This window comes from Phoenix dactylifera, chromosome 13 (genome assembly GCF_009389715.1).
Source record: "Phoenix dactylifera cultivar Barhee BC4 chromosome 13, palm_55x_up_171113_PBpolish2nd_filt_p, whole genome shotgun sequence".
NCBI classification, from domain to species: Eukaryota; Viridiplantae; Streptophyta; class Magnoliopsida; order Arecales; family Arecaceae; genus Phoenix; species Phoenix dactylifera.
Window position 1 is genome coordinate 9,918,995 of NC_052404.1, and position 19,234 is coordinate 9,938,228.

Here is a 19,234-nt window from a genome sequence, read left to right on the forward strand (position 1 = left end):
ATAGATGTCCCATGAAAAGGATCTCATGCGATGCTAGTAAAATAAAAAAGTCTGGAAAGTAGTCCGAAGAGCTGAAAGGGACTAGGAAAGTATCGCAATGGAATAATGATATATAGTGAAGCTTGGAAAGTAGGAGAAGTTAACTATATTAAAATGATTTAAGTTATATGATTGCTAATTTTACAATAAAAGAAGAATTCATGATTTTATTCGTAAACAGAGTGGTGGACATAATGACAAAGAACACTAATCAAACTCAGTTTTGTTACCAAGACTAGCGACATTATCTAAAAATTGAGTTTGGGTGATCCAATCACCAGTTTTTTTTTTTTTTTTTTTTTGATGCAAAGTTGCAAGGTACAATATATGTCCCAACGCATAAAAAGATGGAGTGATTGAATCCAACTGATAAACAATGACCAAGTAATAAAATCTATCATCTAGAATATTTCAAAAAATTAAAGACAGAGAGCAATTAAATGTCCATCAAGAGCTCACAAACAAAGTGAAATAGACCTCATTGACTCTTAAATACACCCACATGATTGCAAGGTTAGCTAGATTAAGGTTCAAAAGTTCCAACGCTTGGTAAAAATTGGTTTGCAAGAACCATGATCCAAGTAAAACAGGAAGTCACCCCCAAGAATCCTCAACAGGCTCCAATTAAAACTGTGCCGAGCTAAGCACGAAGAATGATTAGGGGGATGAATCAAAGAAATAAATATCTGATGCCTCCACCAAAAAAAAGGTCTAGCAAATCAGAATCTGTCAAAGCTAAAAATCTTAAAATGTTCTATAACCGCTGTTGTGGTTCAAATTTGGCCCGAGGGTGACCACGTTGGAGGAGTCGAGGGAGCCACCGGTGGTTGGAAGAAGAAGACGGGGGCCACCTCCTGCGCAGCAGCGACTGCGGACCTGTACAAAGTCTCACCGGTATTTTCAGTGAGGACCTTTCAACGATCAAATTAAAGTGGGGTAAACTTGGTCCAGCTAAAAGTCCCTTAGAAGTTATCCGACCGGACTATTTATAGTCCCGGTGGAGAGGCCCAGATGACAGAGGCATTGTCCGCCCTCATCATGAGAGGGGGGTGGCTCTGAGTCAAATGGCGTGCAACTGGGCCGGTGGCGTGTGGCACCGTCTGTTCTTGAGAACAGTAAGATGTTGGCAGTCGTAACAGGGTATGGTCGGAGTAGTCATGGTGTTATTCTTTGACTGTCGAGGGCCAGCTATCGAAGCGTAGCGCGGTAGCATTGCAATGTACCACGTAAGAGGGCGTGGGCGCATACATGGGTGCGGCTGTTGGCGAGTTCGAATCTATCGAGAGGTCATATTATGTGTTTGGCGAGGTCGGCTAGACGAGTACCAAGGATAGCTCGGCTCCTTAAATTCCGATGTGTGACTAATAAATTTTATTTTTACCATAAATGAAAATGATAGGTGGAGGAGTGAGAAAGAATAGCAATTTAGAATGGTCTGACACCATAATTTAGCAAATCCTTTTTCTTAGCAGAATTCGATCCAACATGCAGAAAAATGATGGTCAGATATGTCTTGTTTGGATTATGGATCCAATGCGAAGATTTCAACTGTGAAGACAAAGCAATCAAGTTCTGGTAGAATATTAACCAGAAGACACACGGCAGTGGTTGATCTGACCGGACACTATAGATGAAAAAAAATGAGTCCAATATAGAGCAAGCGACACGGGTGAAAATTGGAATCTTATAAATTTTGTTAAACCTAGAACTTTCTGGTAGCCACCAGTACTGCTCAAATTACAAATTCAACAAATACTCTATCAAGTCATGCTGGTGGCAATATGAATACATTAATGATTTAATGGTGAGGATGCAAACTTCTTACTTGACAAAGGGAACTGCCTATATAGAAGTTAATCATCATGTTATAAGCACTCTTGGAGTTCTAATAGCGGAGTTAATCATCATGTTACGAGGAGAACAAGAGTCAGAGAGGAGGTGTTGTATGCATTAACTGGTATTTTTTGGATTCCTTAGTTCAATATAAATACCTAAAACCTTCTCGACGAATAACCGATGTTGAACTAAACACGTGTCTACACGGGTGCTCATAGTAGTAGGGCCACAATAGTGGTACATATAATGCAATATAAGAATGCAGAGGCATAGAGCATACCTAAGATGACACATAATATGCAGAGAACCTGTCACAAATCTCATGGTTCATTCAACTGGGAAAACTTCTTAAAAAAGTCACAGGGGCCTCATCAACAGCATGCATGCTGACGTGATTGCTGACTGCTGAGGCTCTTGCTGCAATGAGAGTCTACTGGAAGAATGCCCACTTCAGGAGTTAGGCTCTTGGGATAACTCCTCATTAATGAATTCTCGAGGCAACTTTAAGTGATTTCATGTTTGAGCTGGCTTGCCATGGCCTTATGAAAAAAAAGGAAAAAAAGAAAGAAAAAGAAAAGAAATCATCTAAATGTGAGAAACATGTCACATAAATTGATGTGGTCCAGCTTCCATAATAGCGTTGCTTGACTGCTGACTTTAAGATGTGAACTTACCATATCTGCATCCATTTGTTTTATTGTCACCATTAGATTCCAGCAGTCAGAATCAGGGCACAGCTTCTCAGGGACGATCATGGGAGCAATATGGAACATTCAAACGTCTCACGATCGCGAAGGTGGTGTTGTCCCATCGGTGATCGATCTTGTCGAAGACTTCTTGGGGTTTTTATTCGTTAATTAAGACGAACTACAAAGCCTCTGTTATATATGCTCTACAAGGCTCTGTTGCTGAGCTGCGCAGAGGAATATTTAAACGTAACAACGTCATGGCTCTCGCTCTGCGATTGAGAACGAAAGCTTTATGCTAGAAATACATAAACGATAATTGACGTATTTATTTCTTAATAAATATATTTATAAAAGTTATAATCAATATATTTATTAATATACCAAAAATATACTAAAAATTATTAATAAAAAAATTAATATATTATAATTAATTTAAAAATATTTATTAACTCATATAAATATATTTCACTATTGGAAATGGTCCATGTTGATAGGGGTTATGTAAGTGACCTATAAATAGCTATCAAATGGACTAAACAAAAAAAAAACTATTATAAATTGAATCATTTATTTAAGGTATCGTTGGAAATGTGATAATATTTCTATATAAGATTACCTCTAATCAAACATAACAATCATTTTCAAATGCCATTTTTGGAGTATTTTTTTCTATCAACCAAATATGGTAAATTTTATTTTCTCCCTCAATCATTTTTTTAGCTAAAATATTCCAAGAAATTATCAGATTATTCTATAATCTGACTTATTCTGACCAAATGAACCGAAGTGGTGCACCGAAGTAGTTGATTTAGAATGAAATTCATAAGTCCTTTGAAACAAAAAAAGGAAAAGATCTTTTCTATCAGCAATATGATTTTTTTCTAATAAATCAAGGCAACTTTTATTGACAACCATAAGTAGACTAAAATTAATATATGGTAACCATTAAGACACCTCCATCATCACAATTCGGTTCAAACAGTAGGGTGACTGAAAAAATGTAAGTTCACACTATGAATTAAGCAAAGCTAGATTATGTCCTCAAAAATGGCCTTATCCTTCGAAAAAAATAATAAAAAATTATAGATATCAAATTCGGCTTTAATAAATATGACGCCTTAAGAAGATACATTGATGGAGTTGAGGCCATAAGAATAAGTTTTAGCATATTCGGTGTCTACGACATGCTAGTGAAGCAGTGATAATTATGGCAAGCTGAGATTCCATGTTTATATATATCATAAAGCAATTAATTTTAATCTTTTATGTTTAAACTAATTAAATATGTCCATCTATAGTGAGAAGAATTGAACACATTTACGAAGTTGTAATGGGATATTTTGGACAATTACAAGGACCATCAAAACTACAAATTGTTTACTTTTAGGGATACCTAGGGCCACTAAAACTAAAAAAGTGCATGGGAAAAAAAAAAGCCAAACGAATCCTTAATTTGAATCGAATAATATGCACCATATCAACCAACTTGTCTTATTAAAACTAGGTATACCATAAAAAATTATATTCTATACCATATGCACTATGTCAAAAAAAGATTGTTGTGTATCTCATCTCATTCATCAATCATTTGTCTTGATGGTTGATTTATCAAAAGGAGCATCCATGATTGATATGGTGTATCTCTGCATTTCATATAGTGTAGGATATAATTTGTCCGCTTCATGGCCACCTTGGGCATAGTTTCTTCAGGTTTTATAGTGCGGTATATATATATATATATATATATGTATGTGTGTGTGTGTGTAATGGTTTGCCTTGTAAGGTAGCTGTTTCCGAAACGAGTTGGTTTTCTCCCTCGTCTGCCGTGGCCGTGCATGTCGAGCGCGCCCCCAGAAATCTCTCGCCTCGCCGTTCCTCCGCCCCAGAACACACTCGTTCTCGAGCCCGTATCGCCGACGGAAGAAAAATAAAACACACACTAAAAAAAGGAAAACCCTCCTTCGGTACTTCTTCCTTTCCACCGTTTCTTTTTTATCAGTCTTCGATTCTTTGTATACTTCGGTGCGCTTTTTCGTTTCTTTACCTCATTGTAATCGTCGTGAAAGTCTTGAATTCGTCTGTTTTTTCTTTTCTATTTTTGGAGTTTGGGTTGTAGTTTTTCCAGACATCAGAGAGTGACCATGATCACTCTAATGCAATTATCTTCTGGGTATTGTTTCTTGAAGTTTGTTTCCTTTTTTGCTTAGTTTTTTTGGGGTTTCATGTGTTTCAGCATGGTAATACAGTGCAATTATTTTTTTTTTTTGCCCCTCTGGAGTTCTTGATGAGTAATATACGCTTGTTAGGAATTGGTTTTCTGATGTTGGATGATGTGATTTTATTTACTTCTTCTGGATCTGCTATTATGCTTCTTTAGGCTTTGCTTATGTTGTCATTGTTTTCCCTTCTTTACAATTAATTTAAATGGTAATTTGACTTCAAGTTTTTGATGAGAAGATTTGCTCTAATATACACACACATATTTCTTTGCAATTTAAGGTGGAAGGGAAGTAGGAATTACTTAGATATATCAGTTTCTAACTGAATTCAAGATGTACCATGGTAAAGGAGATGAAATGGTTTCTTTCCCATCATTATGGTGGAGTTTGAGGAAGGAAGGCTTCTTGAGGCTTTATATGGTTATGCATTTGCCTTTACCTGTTTAAAGGCTCTATTTGGACGTGGGAGGCTAAGGAAAAGGAATTTTTATGTCTATTTTGATCTTTAGAAGCTGATTAAGAATTTCCTTGTTTCTTAGCCTGTTGTTAGCTAGGGATATTAACTAGCAAATAATCTGTATAATTAAAAATGACAGAGGATAAAGGCAAGAATATATCACTATCATACTATTCTAGATTCTTGTCCACTTCCTCGATACCCAGTCTATCAAACTTTGTATTTCGAATTAGGGTTTAATGGCAAACGTTTTCTCAAGTAATGATTTAATTCAAGTACTAGATGGTGGGTATGCGGTAGGAAAATAAGCCTAATTTGTTTTAGGGAAGTCTAAAATTGAGTGGTATTGGGTGACGGGATCCTTTCAGAATAATCTGATGGGGAGGTTAAGGGTTTTGTATTTCTCTTCCTGTCATGGTGTTATGGATTTGGCCATCTCTACTTTTTTTGTACCTCCTGTCATCTTCCTGTTGGTGAGTGGGGTATAATCCCTTTCGCATATGCCTTTGTTCCCACCTATATATCCCTACAGATGTCACCTTGCTTTTCAAAAGGGTGTTATAATCAAAACTGATAAGAAGCATTTGATGCATTTTATGTATTCGAGGTGGGTAGCTACTGCTCATGCATTGGTAAATGGAAACAAGGCTTTCCCTTGACCTCATCACACTGATCTTAAGGAATATATCCATTCTATTTTATTTTTCATCGTACTCATCCTTCTGTGCATGATAGTCTCTGGGACAGATCATGCATCAGCTCATCATAATTTCCTTATGGTTCACTTATTAATATAAGCATATAAAGATCTGTTCCCTGAAATCGAAGTGGATATAATACAGTTATGTGCTTGAAATCTAAGTGCTTTACATTTAAACAGAAGTTCGTATGGTCAGCTTCTAGTTTACCACTGCTTGATGCTCATGAGAACCATCAGATCAGTCACTGAAGCATGAACACTAAATTACTGTGTTGGGCCTGTTTTTGAGCCATTAACATGCTGTTTTTGTTGCATTTGTTCTGTTTGTCACTTTGATTGCAACAATATAGATTTTTTTTGAGCAAAATGGTGGGAACACCAAACATTTCATTGAACTAATGAAATGAAGAAACAGGCATAGGATCCAGTTTAGAAGCCAAACCCAGCGTCAAATCTATAGAATTTCATAGCCGTTCACGCTCCCATTTAAGCTCCTGATTCCAATGTAAAACTTATTATCAAGAGCTGGACCATTAGAGACTTTGTATGCATGAATTGAGTTTGCTTTTTTTGAAATTGAAAGGCAGGAAAACCTCAGAGATCTTTCTGATGCTTTCAAACTTTGAATAGAAATTTGGATGGAGTAACCTGGTGCACAAGGTCTAGGTAGTTGATTTGTTCCAGAGTTTTTTTTAATTTTTCCATATTCTATAAGTTAACTGGAATATATGTCTCCTACTCTGTCTTGCTGGAGAGTCAAAATTGAACTTGAAATCTCTTCATCTGCTTTGAAGTTAATATTTGGACTCAATTCTGAGACTGACTTTGCATTTCCTGTGGAATAGGATAAATGATGGAGTTACCTCCCTTTGTGATATGGGTGGAGTTAGATGCAATTATAGCATGTGTAATGACATTTCTGTTTTCAGGTGGGTCCATCAGTCACTTGTTTAGTACTTGGGCAAGGAAGGCATTTCCCAAGCATGCTATGGACTAATTTAGATGAGAAAAATAGCTCAACAGGATTCTGTTAGGTGAATTCAGCTTTGAGCGATGCAAATCAGTTTCGTTTTTCACCCTCTTTATGGAAACATAGTATGTTTGTTAAGAAGCTCTGTCATTTTTGAGGTTCTGACTGACAATTTATAATTTGAAACCTGTTTACACTCCAGTGCTGCTTTTTTGTTGAAAGAAAGTTTCTCCTGTCATTCATGATATATGTCGATGCTTATTTTCGCCGATGCTCTATCTCTTGTTGCAGAATGCTCATTTTTCCACATTATTTGCTAGCAATAAAATGATATATGATTTGATGTATCCTTATAGAAGAAGATATGGTTCTACTCTTTTTAGCACTGACTGTTGTAGTGCTTTATCTCATATGAATTCAGATGGAAACATCAAATTCCCAGACAGCTCAGATCATTGAAGTAAATGTGGACATGCCTGTGGAGGTGTCTGGCCTATGCGGGAACAAGATTTGTGGAGGTGCTGCTTGTGTTTTCTCTGATTCTAAAACCAGTTCAAAAGATGCCAAAGAGAGATCTGCATCCATGAGGAAGCTTCTAGTTGCTGTTGTGCTCTGCATCATATTTATGAGTGTAGAAGTTGCTGGAGGCATTAAAGCTAACAGCCTTGCAATCTTAACTGATGCTGCTCATCTCCTTTCTGATATTGCATCTTTTGCTATATCCTTGTTCTCACTCTGGGTTTCAGGATGGGAGGCAACACCACAGCAGTCATACGGTTTCTTTCGAATAGAGATGCTTGGAGCGCTGGTTTCTATTCAGCTGATCTGGCTTTTATCTGGCATACTAGTTTATGAAGCCATGGCAAGAATTATTTATGACAATGGAGAGGTCCATGGCTTCCTAATGTTTGCTGTTGCAGCCTTTGGTTTGTTGGTTAACATTGTCATGGCTGTTGTGCTGGGCCATGATCATGGCCATGCTGGGGACAGTCGTGGTCATGGTGGACACAGTCACGGTCAAGGTGCATCCGACCATGATCACTCTCACCATGACGATGACCACGACCACGACCATTCACATGGTGCAGAGCATAGTCATGGCCGTGGCATTAGCATCCCAACTCATCACCATTATTCAAAGCAGGAAGTACTCGAGGACGAGCATGAACCACTACATAAGCACTCTGAGGACTCCCAGGATCAGAATTCTGGTTTCGAGGGAACTAGGGAGAAGAAGAAGAAGAAGAAGCAAAGGAACATAAATGTGCACAGTGCTTATCTGCATGTGCTTGGAGACTCCATTCAAAGCATTGGAGTGATGATAGGAGGGGCTATCATATGGTACGAGCCTGAATGGAAGATCATCGATCTGATATGTACGCTCATCTTCTCTGTTGTAGTGCTGTTGACTACGATCAAGATGCTAGGGAACATCCTGGAGGTCCTCATGGAGAGCACCCCCCGAGAGATTGATGCAACGAGGATTGAGAAGGGGCTGTGCAAGATGGATGGTGTGGTTGCCATCCACGAGCTGCACATATGGGCCATCACCATGGGAAAGGTCCTGTTAGCTTGCCATGTAACAATCACACCAGAGGCAGACGCTGATCGCATACTCGATGAGGCGACAGGATATATCAGGAGGGAGTGTAGCATCAGTCATGTCACCATTCAGATAGAGCGCCTGTAGATTTGTTTTTGCTGAGAGGTATAAACCAAGGGCGTTGGAATGGCAAGAAATTTATATACTATTAGCAGTCTTTTAACTCAGTTGTCTACTTTCTCCTTCAATAGCCAAATTTCTAATATACATTATGCAATAAACTTTAATGATGGTGGAGTGCACTTATACCAACGTCATTAGCACGTATTGCATATTAAATAAAAAAAAAGCACGTTATATGAGTCAGTATTATTGGGGTCAATGTTAATTACAATAATTTCTGTAGCAAGGATTGTGCTCTTCATTCTCCATGTAGATGGTGATATTAATCAAGTTGGTACTAATGATGGAAGTTTCTACTCTATCATCAAAATTCATTATATAAAATTTTGGCTATTGAAATTTTGTATTTATTATAATTTAATATGTCTATGTAATATATTTTAAAAATAATTAAAAAAATCATATCTTACGTATTGTACGGGCTGAAAATAATAACACCTATGTTTAATGCTCAGAGTTTCTTTGTTAAGATTCTTTTGATGCAGATTTTTTTTTTTTTTTTTTGAATGCTAGTTTTAATGTTTAGGGTTCCTGCTCGGCTGTAATTAAAATTAATTATTTGATGTACAATCAATATACATTTATTTATTTTTTTATTTATTATAATTTATCAAAATGTTATATTATAATTTAAATATAATTAAAAAAAATAGAAGCTGGTGCATCTCATATTTATTATTGCGAAGTACAAAGTGCCACGTATTAATTGACTTAACAGTCTTTAGATAAAGTTGAAGCTTTTTTTTTTTCCCAATTGACAGAGTCTGACTAAACACGTGCCCGAGGCTGTTGACGTGTAAACTAGAGTCTCATCGAATCTAGCGAGAAATTGGAGCCCGCTGTCCCGGTCGCGGAAAACGTAGGATAGAGCTGGGCATCGCAGCCTCCCGCATCCTCAAACTCTGTGCCTCGTCCAGCCCCACCGTTTCTTAAATCCTTCCACGAGCCTCTCTCTCCCGCTTCTCCTCCTCCTCCTCCAATCTAACCAAGGCCCAAGTGAGATCTTGATCTTCGATCCATCCTCCGAGCTCCAGTCATGGCCACCTCTACTCCAAACCAAGGTTTGGCGTTCTTTAATGTCATATGACGTATTCCTCTGTTCATCCCGCGATGCCTAGGCCTTCATTTTGATTTTACTTGTGACTTTGATCCGATGCTGTAAATAATTTAGTCGGCAGGTACAGATCGTTTAATAGGGAAATGGAAGTTCCATCTTTGATGTATTTAGAAACAGTGTGATTTATGAGAGTTTTGTACTTTAGAATTATAGGAGTACGTTACTTAATTGGGGGAAAGTGGTCTTTGTCGAAGGAGACGAGCTTAATGGGTTTTTGAGAAGGAAAAAACATATAAAAGAATCGATTTTTATCGAAGACAAAGTTTCTTCACGTGGGAAAGATCGTCGCAATGATATGATGAAAAAACAGCGACAACTTGTTGCTTTTCAAGTCAAAGCAAAACTAAATGGATTTGAGGAACCGTTTGTATTCTTGTGTCCTGGTTTATCAAGAACTAAGATGGATTTCACCAAAACATTGGTAAAGATGATTGATAAGAAAAGGAGAATTCTTGGTGGAACACTTTTTGGGATGTGGTGTTACTTTTCTTGCATCAGCATGGCATTATCTAGGCTCGTACGTGATATCAAAATGTAAGTTTTGTCCACCCAGCCAATGTCCTGCTGATGCAAAAGTCATGCCACATCAGCTGTCTTACTGAAATTGTCCCGTTATAAAGAAATCCTGTTATAGCATTCCTCACCCTATTATAAAGAAATCCAGGGGCAAGTTAAAGGGAAAGTCCTGTGGTGAAAGTCGGAAGCAGGACTGCAAGTGTTCTTGTTTGAGGTTTATTAATGGAAGGCTCAAACTGATTATGAAAGGATTGCATTGGCACTAGGTATCTTGGTTTTCTGAGAATTGCTTGATTTCTTTCGATAAAAGCGAAATAGGTGATTGAGTAGTGTCTACTAATTAACATTCAAAGGAATGCTATAGAGTTGGCAGTTATACTTGTTAGAGAGGGGACAAGAAAGAGAAAATAGTAGACACATCTCCACCGCAAATATATATGTGTGCCTTTTCAAATTTGAGGAAATTGCCCTTTCATTGTTTATCTAAATTCAATTTAACTTTAATTAGCTCACCTCTCCTATCAAAGAGACAACTTCTTATAAATTTATTCTCGAGATACAAGCAAATCTGACAAGCTGCTTGATGCACATGGTTATCCTGTGTGCAAACGTCAAGTGATTCCTGTGTGTGGTCATGAACATGACCTTTTCAATCTTTTGACAGAAAATGTTATAACATCATGCATGCTACATCATGTTAGATTTTAGAACATTATAGCTAGCTGTATGTGATTACTTTGTTTGGTATCACTATGTTTCTTCTTATGGAAAAGTCAAATCCATGGTGCTCAATTTGGCGGTAGAGCTATGATATTGTTGCATGATATAAATATTTGAATGATCAAGCGACTGATCCATGTATAATCAGTCAAATGAAGAGTTTTTTCACTCACACATCAGGTAGTTGTTCGAAGGAAGTTACGAGTTCACGTATTGGATTGCCAGCACTAGACATCTCTGCTGCATTTCCTCAGGCAACACCTGCATCAATTTTTCCTCCATCAGGTAATATTTGTAATTATCAATAGCTTACACTAATTACTGACAATTAAGATCTGCCCCATCATCAGCGCAAAACAATTGATATATGGGCTTTCGCATGACTCTCATTCTGCTGTTCAGTATTTCTTTGTGAATCCTACATGAAAGTTAAGTCCTATTGCTTAAGACGCTCCCATGAAATTCAAAGTGCATTTCATGGTCAAGTTCAAAAGTTGAAACTTTTTTGTGAATATCTTTACCCTATGAAATGGTAGGCATAGGGGCTTGTTTTGTGTAGGTGTTGTTACCTAGAATATTGGCTGCCTCGCATCTAGCAATGTTTCGGACTATTGATGAAGATTCCGTGAGATTTAATAATGCATCAATATTGACAATTGCATGCAGGGGTCCATTGTGTTATTTAGCTGATCCATTAAAAAGGGCCTGTCTGGATTCTGTTATATATTTGTACAAACTCTTATCTGTATGTAAGAAATGCAATTTGAGCCTTCAACTCATTTGAGAGGGATGGAGGGGGAATTGAAGGAGGCTGCATAACCTGCACCACCAAGATTCTCAAATTACTGGAGATCACCTTCAGAAAAGAACAAGTTATCCTATATATGTATATCGTTGGAGAGTCCAAATTAAATACCATACTATGACCTGTCATGAACATCCTATTTTGGTCGGAATAAAGCCCTATTAAATTGGGCGAAATGTTTGTTGTTATTGGACCTGAAACAGATTGAATCTATTAAAAAAATCTCCCCCCTCCCCTTTGCCCCCCTCTGCCCCCCACCCTTTCTTATTTAACTTCATGATAACATATTGAATTTTCATTGTCATTTGCAGCATCAGATTATTACCAATTTGATGATCTGTTAAGCCCTGAAGTAAAGGCTTTGCAAAGAAAAGTCCGAGAGGTCATGGAAAAAGAAGTAGCTCCCATAATAGCGCCGGTAGTTGTTTTCTTTTCATGCGTTTTTTTTTTCTAAATACCAAATGCTTTTTGCTTTGGACACCATTCATCATAACTTATATGCTGGAGATATTTCAATTTCTAATGTTTTCTTCCTTCATCAAGGCTATTGTTTTCACACAATCTACATAAGTGCCTATGCACACGGATTTGAATGTCATCCATACAACCTGCTTTTCTGAATCTAGATGTAGTAATTCATGGTAGTATTAGGATACAGAATTTTTGTTGTTTCTGTAAATTAATCTGCTCAAACACATGCATTGTTTGAAATATAATTATAGCACGGTTCAATCTTTTTGAAACTCCTTTATTTAGCCTATGAACTTTCAAGAACAGTTCCAAAAGTGATTCTATTAGGTTATTCAATCTGTAAATAACTGAAAGCACCTCATTGAAGGAATTCCCATTATCTCAAATATCATAGCCATTCCCATGGAAAATCTGGAAAAAAGAAAAAAATATCCAGCACTCTGAACTACCTCAAGCTGTCAGTGCGTCAAATGTTAACTGTCATTTCAATAACCTTGGTGCTTCAAACATCAAACAGGAAAAAGATTGTGATATAGTGTTTTGCAAGATCACTGAATTCAGCTTGTAGACATGTAGTGATGCATCAACAATCATATTTTGCTGACGCTGATTGCTTTTTTTCCTTCCTCATCCAACTAAGGTGGTCGACAGGTTGTGAACATAATTTTCTTGTGAACATAATTTTCTTGTAAACATTCAGTTAGTCCATGAGTTACGAAAATTATAATGATATCTTCTAGAAGAGCTTAAAAGATCAGTAGGAGACTAAGAATGATACTGATGACTACTATGAAAAGATGCTACCAAGTGTAGTTGAGAATTCTTGAATTGGGTGCAACTGGTTGTGTACTTGTGTGTTTAAATTCTTTTGACATGTATTATTTCGCTTAGTTTAGTTTTATCTTGTATCTTGTAAAGAAGGGTATTTCACTCTGTTAAGTTATATCATGAGGGTTTTCTACTTTATATGTAAAACTTATGTAATGCTTTTTTTTTTCCAGCTATGCATAATAAGCCCAGACATAAGTTATGTAGTCTTGGCATTCTTCTTCCTACACCTAACATTTGCCTTCCTTTTCACTTCATTAGCACTTTGCTTAGTTTATTGAATGGAGCTCTTGATGTATTATGCATATTAAAGTAACCATATTTGCCGCTTTGACACCTCTATGCAAGCTTCAGTTTCAGGTGATGTAGACTAGATCAACTGTGAGTGCTAGTTTATTTTTGTTGTTTGCTATATTAGTATTTCTTCGTTATTTGTTTATCTCAATATCTAAGCTCCTCAATGTAAGACAACTGTTTCTGGAGTTGGTGCTTCCATATATGTGATTGGCACAAACTTTGTTCCTTAGTATTGGGAGAAGGCAGAGTTTCCTTTTCATGTAATTCCTAAGCTTGCTACCTTGAGTGTTGCTGGAGGAACTATAAAGGTACTGTTCCATATTCATCCTTGACTGAGGCTTAAAACTGTGCAAAGAGGCATTTTAGACATTGTTCTCAACAGGGCTATGGATGCCCGGGGCTCTCTATTACTGGAAGTGCTATTGCTACAGCAGAAATTGCCAGAGTAGATGCAAGCTGTTCCACCTTTATTTTGGCACATTCTTCCTTGGCCATGCTTACAATTGGTAAAAATTCCAGTTGATATGTCCAGATTTTATGGCCACTTGTTAGTTTCATGAGAATGCTGAGGAACAGATTTTTGAAAACTGAGTTTTTTCTTTGCATATCTTGTTCTTTTTTGTCAAGAATAGCACTGTGTGGGTCAGAGGCACAAAAACAGAAATACTTACCATCATTAGCTCAGTTGCATACTGTTGCTTGCTGGGTAAGTGCAAAATACATATTTGATATGTTCAGTGAGAATCAGTATGGTTTTTCATTAATCAAGTTATATATCACAGGCTTTGACTGAGCCAGACTATGGAAGTGATGCAAGCTCTTTGAGAACCATGGCAACAAAGGTTTGATACTTAAGTATTATATTGATTAGTTATACCATCTTATACCACATACGATCGTTTACTAAATACTTGCAAATTGCTGTCGTTCCTTATGAGCTCAGTTTCAATTGCCTAGTATTTATGGTATGTCAAATATTGTGGTGGAACAGGTTGCAGGAGGTTGGATAATAGATGGCCAAAAGCGTTGGATAGCAAACAGTACTTTTGCTGATGTGTTAGTTGTTTTTGCTAGAAACACAAGCACAAACCAGATAAATGGGTAAATTGTACTGTACTTTCTTAATTGTATGTGAGTGCATTTGCAGTGAAATAATGGAGCTTTTGAATTAGTGCTTGCGCAAAAAAAAATTTGGAGTGCAAACTCATTATCCTGGTATTAAGGAACTGAAACACTTTGAGACGCCAGATTTATTGCAGTGAAATGCTTCCATCTTTTTTTTATTGCTTCCAGGTTCATTGTGAAGAAAGATGCCCCTGGATTGAGGACCACAAAAATTGAGAATAAAATTGGCATGAGGATTGTTCAGAATTGTGATATTCTCTTTAAGAAAGTTTTTGTTCCTGATGAAGACAGGTTGCCAGGTGTTAATTCTTTCCAGGATACAAACAAGGTACTGGTCCATGATTTATCTTTTGGCTTGTTTTGGTTGATCAATAAATGGTATAGAGGAGTAAGAATAGACTGAATATCTTAACACCTCTCAGAAAATATGGTCCTAAATCGTGTGGAATGGAGGAAAAGGATTCATGTAGCCAGCCCCAACTAGTTTGGGGATAACGCTTAGTTGAGTTGAGTTGAGCATTATGATTTAACTCATACCTGAATTGAAAATAAATTCTTGTTCTTCGTAGACTTGTTAAAAAAAAAAAACTATTTGCTTCTCCTTCATTACTCATTATTATTTTTACATATAAATGAGGCCTTATTCAGAACTTTCAGGTAATAGGTAGTAAGCTTTGATGCCTGAGTTGATCGAAGCAGCAGATTTGCCTTTTGTAACAAATCTGGGTGGAGTTGAGTTCTTTGCCAGCTCTTCTCCAATTTCATGGAGTGAGATTTGGTAGTCATAGGATAGGCTTCAAGACAAACTGGATTCTGCTATCAACATTAAACCAAATATGAATGAGTTTTGCATGATGACTGATCAGAATCTGCTCTGACATACCAGTATTCTTGTTTTCACTTTTTATCAAAATGATCAAATGATTTGCACTCTAAGAAGGTGAATTTCATATCTACAAAAAAGGGGCACGAGCTACCGAATATATATCGCAGAAAATCAAGAATTTTAGTAGGTGATGTATTTTATGATTTGGAGCTGGTCAACATCAATGTTGTCTGTGCTGAAATTGCTTATCCCCACCTTTTCCTTACATAACATTTTCTCTTGCTCTCCATGTATGTCACCCTTGTGCTCCTTTTTATATGCTATTTTGACCCAGAAATAGCAATTGCACTTTCAATATGAATACATAATTTTCACGATGTGGAGCACTTATATTTCTGCCTGCTTGAAGCAGGTCCTTGCTGTTTCTCGTGTTATAGTTGCATGGCAACCTATTGGCATATCAATGGGTGTATTTGACATGTGCCACAGGTATAACAAATTCAATTGATATCTGCAAATCTTATATGCATGTTCTAAGAGATCAGATGGCATAGGTACCTAAAGGAGAGGAAGCAATTCGGAGTTCCATTGGCGGCATTTCAGATTAACCAAGAGAAGCTTGTGCGCATGCTAGGTAATATTCAAGCAATGCTTCTCATAGGTTGGCGCTTATGCAAATTGTACGAATCTGGAAAGATGACTCCAGGTCATGCTAGCTTGGGAAAAGTTGCGTATGATCAAGGCACTTCTTTTTGGTTGTCATTTTGTTAATAGAACCAATTTCCATAGCAATCAGTCACTGCAATCATGCACTTTTGTTCTTCAGGCATGGACTTCCTTGAAGGCAAGGGAGACTGTCTCTCTTGGTCGAGAATTACTTGGTGGCAATGGAATCTTGACTGATTTTCTAGTGGCAAAGGTACAGCAGATTCTTGTCTATAGTTTTCTTTTTTTCCCCTCCAATTCTGAATCTTATGTCATCACTGGTTTGCACCAATTAATATAGCTTCTACTTTCGATATCTGCATGTTCAGGGAAATTAAGTGCATGAAATCCCTTAAGTTGAAGGAGTAATCTGGGAAAATTTTGAAAGAATATATACAGCTTTCTGAATATCATGAAACCTTTTTAACATTATATAAACTTATCCGTAATGCCTTTTAATCCTGTTATCCCCTTATCCTAGGATGACACATACTTTTTGGGAAAAAAATATATTCTAAATTAGATATAATCATCTATATATTTTTTTTCTTCTGAGGAATGTAATTTTTTAATTGCAAAAATTTCATAACCAGTAAGTCTTGTCCCATATACATAAACATCTTAATGATTTTTGCTCTCCATTCGCTCCTACGAATTATTGGCATTCCATTTTAATCAACACGTGCAACTCCTTTTGTTGCCACAATAATCCTCATCTTCCTTCTTCCAATGTCTACCGGGAGATAAAACTTCTGGGATTGAAATCCAAATTATGGACTGACAGTTTGTGTTCAACATTTGCTGTCTAGAAATTGTTCTTTCATCAACACTATGGCGAAGGTGCATGATATCTGAAGTTTGAACGTTGTCTAATTCCTATAATTTTGTGATTTCAGGCATTCTGTGATATGGAGCCCGTTTTCTCATATGAAGGCACCTATGATATCAACAGTTTGGTGACAGCTAGAGAAATCACAGGGATTGCAAGCTTCAAACCTGCTGTGTTGGGAAAGGCAAGTCGCCTTTAATTTCAGTGGCATAAGCGCATGCAAGCCTTAATTTCAGTTAAAATCCTGCGATCGGAGCATACGGGGCATGGACCATAGAATTGATGATGGCTACTGAAAGACTCTAAGTGCAACTGGGTTCAACAACAACAGGATAGTGTTGCGTGAAGAAGATCAGCCCAAAATCTATGTTATGTTAGAATTTATTGTATCAATGGGTTATTCTGATGGGATAAAGACCAGCTTATTTTCATTCTCGGTCACATATCGTTGTAATAGTTTAAGACTGCATAATATTTGGCTATGAAATGTAAATAAAGCTCAAAATGGACAGCACGGAATTGTAATCCCCCCGTTATACGGTGGACAAGAAATGGACATGGATGTTATGGAATACTAAACAACATAAATATCCAGAATATACGATTTGGCAGCATAACCATTCACGAGCACCAGCACAGCTTATCAAGCCATTTGCCCCGAGGAATGGGAAAGGCTGCAAAAGTTTGAGCCAGGTATGCAAGCTGGGATAGCAAATCCGTGTTCCAAATTTTTCCGTTAAGCCATAAATCTAAAACCTTTGGATGAGCTGCCTTATCCCAGTTGGCTTCAAAAAGATCATCAACGAGTGAAATGGAATTACCGTTCCCCGACGTCGAGATAAATTGTCTGGAGAAGTACTCCAGGTCATGGCAAATGGATCTCCAGATAGGCGAGCACCTTCCACACTTGCTAAGAATAGGTGGCCAGCTAGTTTATGTACCACATTTGGCGCGAACCGTCCCACTTCAGAAGTCTGGTTGTAGGAGCGCTCTTCCTGATGCGGAGAACATTAACCTCGGTATTGCTTGAAGTGTGGTATCTTGTGGGAGATTTGGCTACGGTTATTGGATGGGTTCGGCGGAGCGCTAGCAGTATGGGCGAGTGCCACTCCTTGATTCGAGACATTTGAGCCATAGTTTGTGGTGAGATGGCCTTTCAGGCTAAGCACATCTATAGAGAAGTAAACGAGGCTACAGATTGAGTGGTCCATACGTGGCCAACCACTATGGAGACACTCTTTGGGTTGGAGAGAGGGAGTTGTCTGGTGCGCTTCGAGATATTTTGTCTTTTGACCTTTTTGGATGTATCCGTACTAGATATGAATCATTCGTTTCAGCCAAAATAAAAATAAAAATAAAAATAATAATAATAACAATAATGTGGTACCTCGGTAGTAGCCGATGTATGGTTCTACTTCGATCAAGCAGAAAAGAAGCACCATGTATACCCTTAAAGACCGTTCGTTGTCTCAGCAACAGTTATACCAGCTCGGTCAATAATTGCACGATTGACCCAATTATCACCATGTGCATAATGTGGGAGCCATTACCATGCAGTTTTTGCTAGTCCTGTTCATCCGACGCTGATCCCATCCTTATATAGAGAGATTTGAGAAACTTTTAGGTAAATCATTCTAGCTTTTCAAATCATTTTCTTTCTTTTTCTCTCTCTCACTGTTTACCTAAGTTTGACCGAATTGAGTGTCAAAGGGTTCCTCCGTCGGAAAATCTTCAGCAAGTGGATATTTTTTTAGGTCAGATCAACATACCAATCACAGTGCTATCTTAGTTAATCCGACGTCTTCACCTTAGATTACAAGTCGACCTCAACTTCACCTCATGTCCACACTGTTGGCCTTGGATTTTGGCGGCAGCACTTCCCAATGGCTTCAACAACAAGGCAGTGCGTCTATCTTTGATCCTCTATAGATTACACAACCAGTATCAGAGGCTGACGGACATTGTTCCAAGCTAGAAGGTGAAGGCCTCGCTTGCAGTGCCAACCCGATCCAATACACCTTTAAAGGGATCCAACACGCGTGTGAGAGAGAAACACACACAAGACCATTTACTGCAACAAAAATATTAGATTATTTCACCATCCGGCTTGAATGGTTTTTTTCCCTTTTTTTATCATTGGTGTCAAGCAGCATAGAAAAATCCAAGTATTTGATTCACGTCGAGATACAATTCCATGAATAATTAGATTTTTATGAGAGCCTAGATTAATAGAACCTAAGCTCCATTTCCAAACATGACTCAAGTCTCTGGGCCGGGCTGCATTACCTGTTCATACTGATGGGTCGAATCCATCAATTGGGTCCCTCTCAAATGATCCGGCCCAGCAGCACTCGAACAT

At 37.7% G+C, this 19,234-nt stretch overlaps 2 protein-coding genes across 3 annotated transcripts; both read left to right on the forward strand.

Moving 5' to 3' along the window:
* The first annotated feature begins 4,335 nt into the window (after positions 1 to 4,335).
* On the forward strand, positions 4,336 to 8,789 carry LOC103706737 (metal tolerance protein 1-like). The gene is made up of 2 exons (XM_039133020.1): positions 4,336 to 4,528; positions 7,332 to 8,789. Exon 2 carries the CDS (start codon positions 7,332 to 7,334, stop codon positions 8,598 to 8,600), a length of 1,269 nt encoding a protein of 422 aa, XP_038988948.1. The 5' UTR covers positions 4,336 to 4,528; the 3' UTR covers positions 8,601 to 8,789.
* A 677-nt stretch (positions 8,790 to 9,466) lies between these two features.
* LOC103706693 (acyl-coenzyme A oxidase 4, peroxisomal-like) lies at positions 9,467 to 17,447 on the forward strand. 2 transcript variants are annotated; one of them, XM_026804508.2, is made up of 13 exons: positions 9,467 to 9,697; positions 11,170 to 11,274; positions 12,106 to 12,212; positions 13,621 to 13,698; positions 13,773 to 13,896; positions 14,023 to 14,096; positions 14,173 to 14,232; positions 14,382 to 14,491; positions 14,684 to 14,843; positions 15,754 to 15,830; positions 15,896 to 15,975; positions 16,168 to 16,260; positions 16,943 to 17,447. In XM_026804508.2, exons 1-12 carry the CDS (start codon positions 9,673 to 9,675, stop codon positions 16,242 to 16,244), a joined length of 1,077 nt encoding a protein of 358 aa, XP_026660309.2. In that variant the 5' UTR covers positions 9,467 to 9,672; the 3' UTR covers positions 16,245 to 16,260; positions 16,943 to 17,447. The 2 variants fall into 2 exon arrangements, with proteins under 2 accessions (XP_026660309.2, XP_008789116.2); XM_008790894.3 differs by having other exon boundaries at positions 9,471 to 9,697; positions 15,896 to 16,067.
* The last annotated feature ends 1,787 nt before the right edge of the window (positions 17,448 to 19,234 follow it).

What these genes read in the sequence shown, in the direction of transcription:
- LOC103706693 (XM_008790894.3), top strand. Translation starts at nt 9,673, where the DNA reads ATGGCCACCTCTACTCCAAACCAAG. An exon ending in TGCATACTGTTGCTTGCTGG is followed by an intron (nt 14,097 to 14,172) that starts GTAAGTGCAAAA and finishes TATATATCACAG; the next exon opens with GCTTTGACTGAGCCAGACTA. An exon ending in CTGATTTTCTAGTGGCAAAG is followed by an intron (nt 16,261 to 16,942) that starts GTACAGCAGATT and finishes TTGTGATTTCAG; the next exon opens with GCATTCTGTGATATGGAGCC.
- LOC103706737 (XM_039133020.1), top strand. Translation starts at nt 7,332, where the DNA reads ATGGAAACATCAAATTCCCAGACAGCTCAGATCATTGAAGTAAATGTG.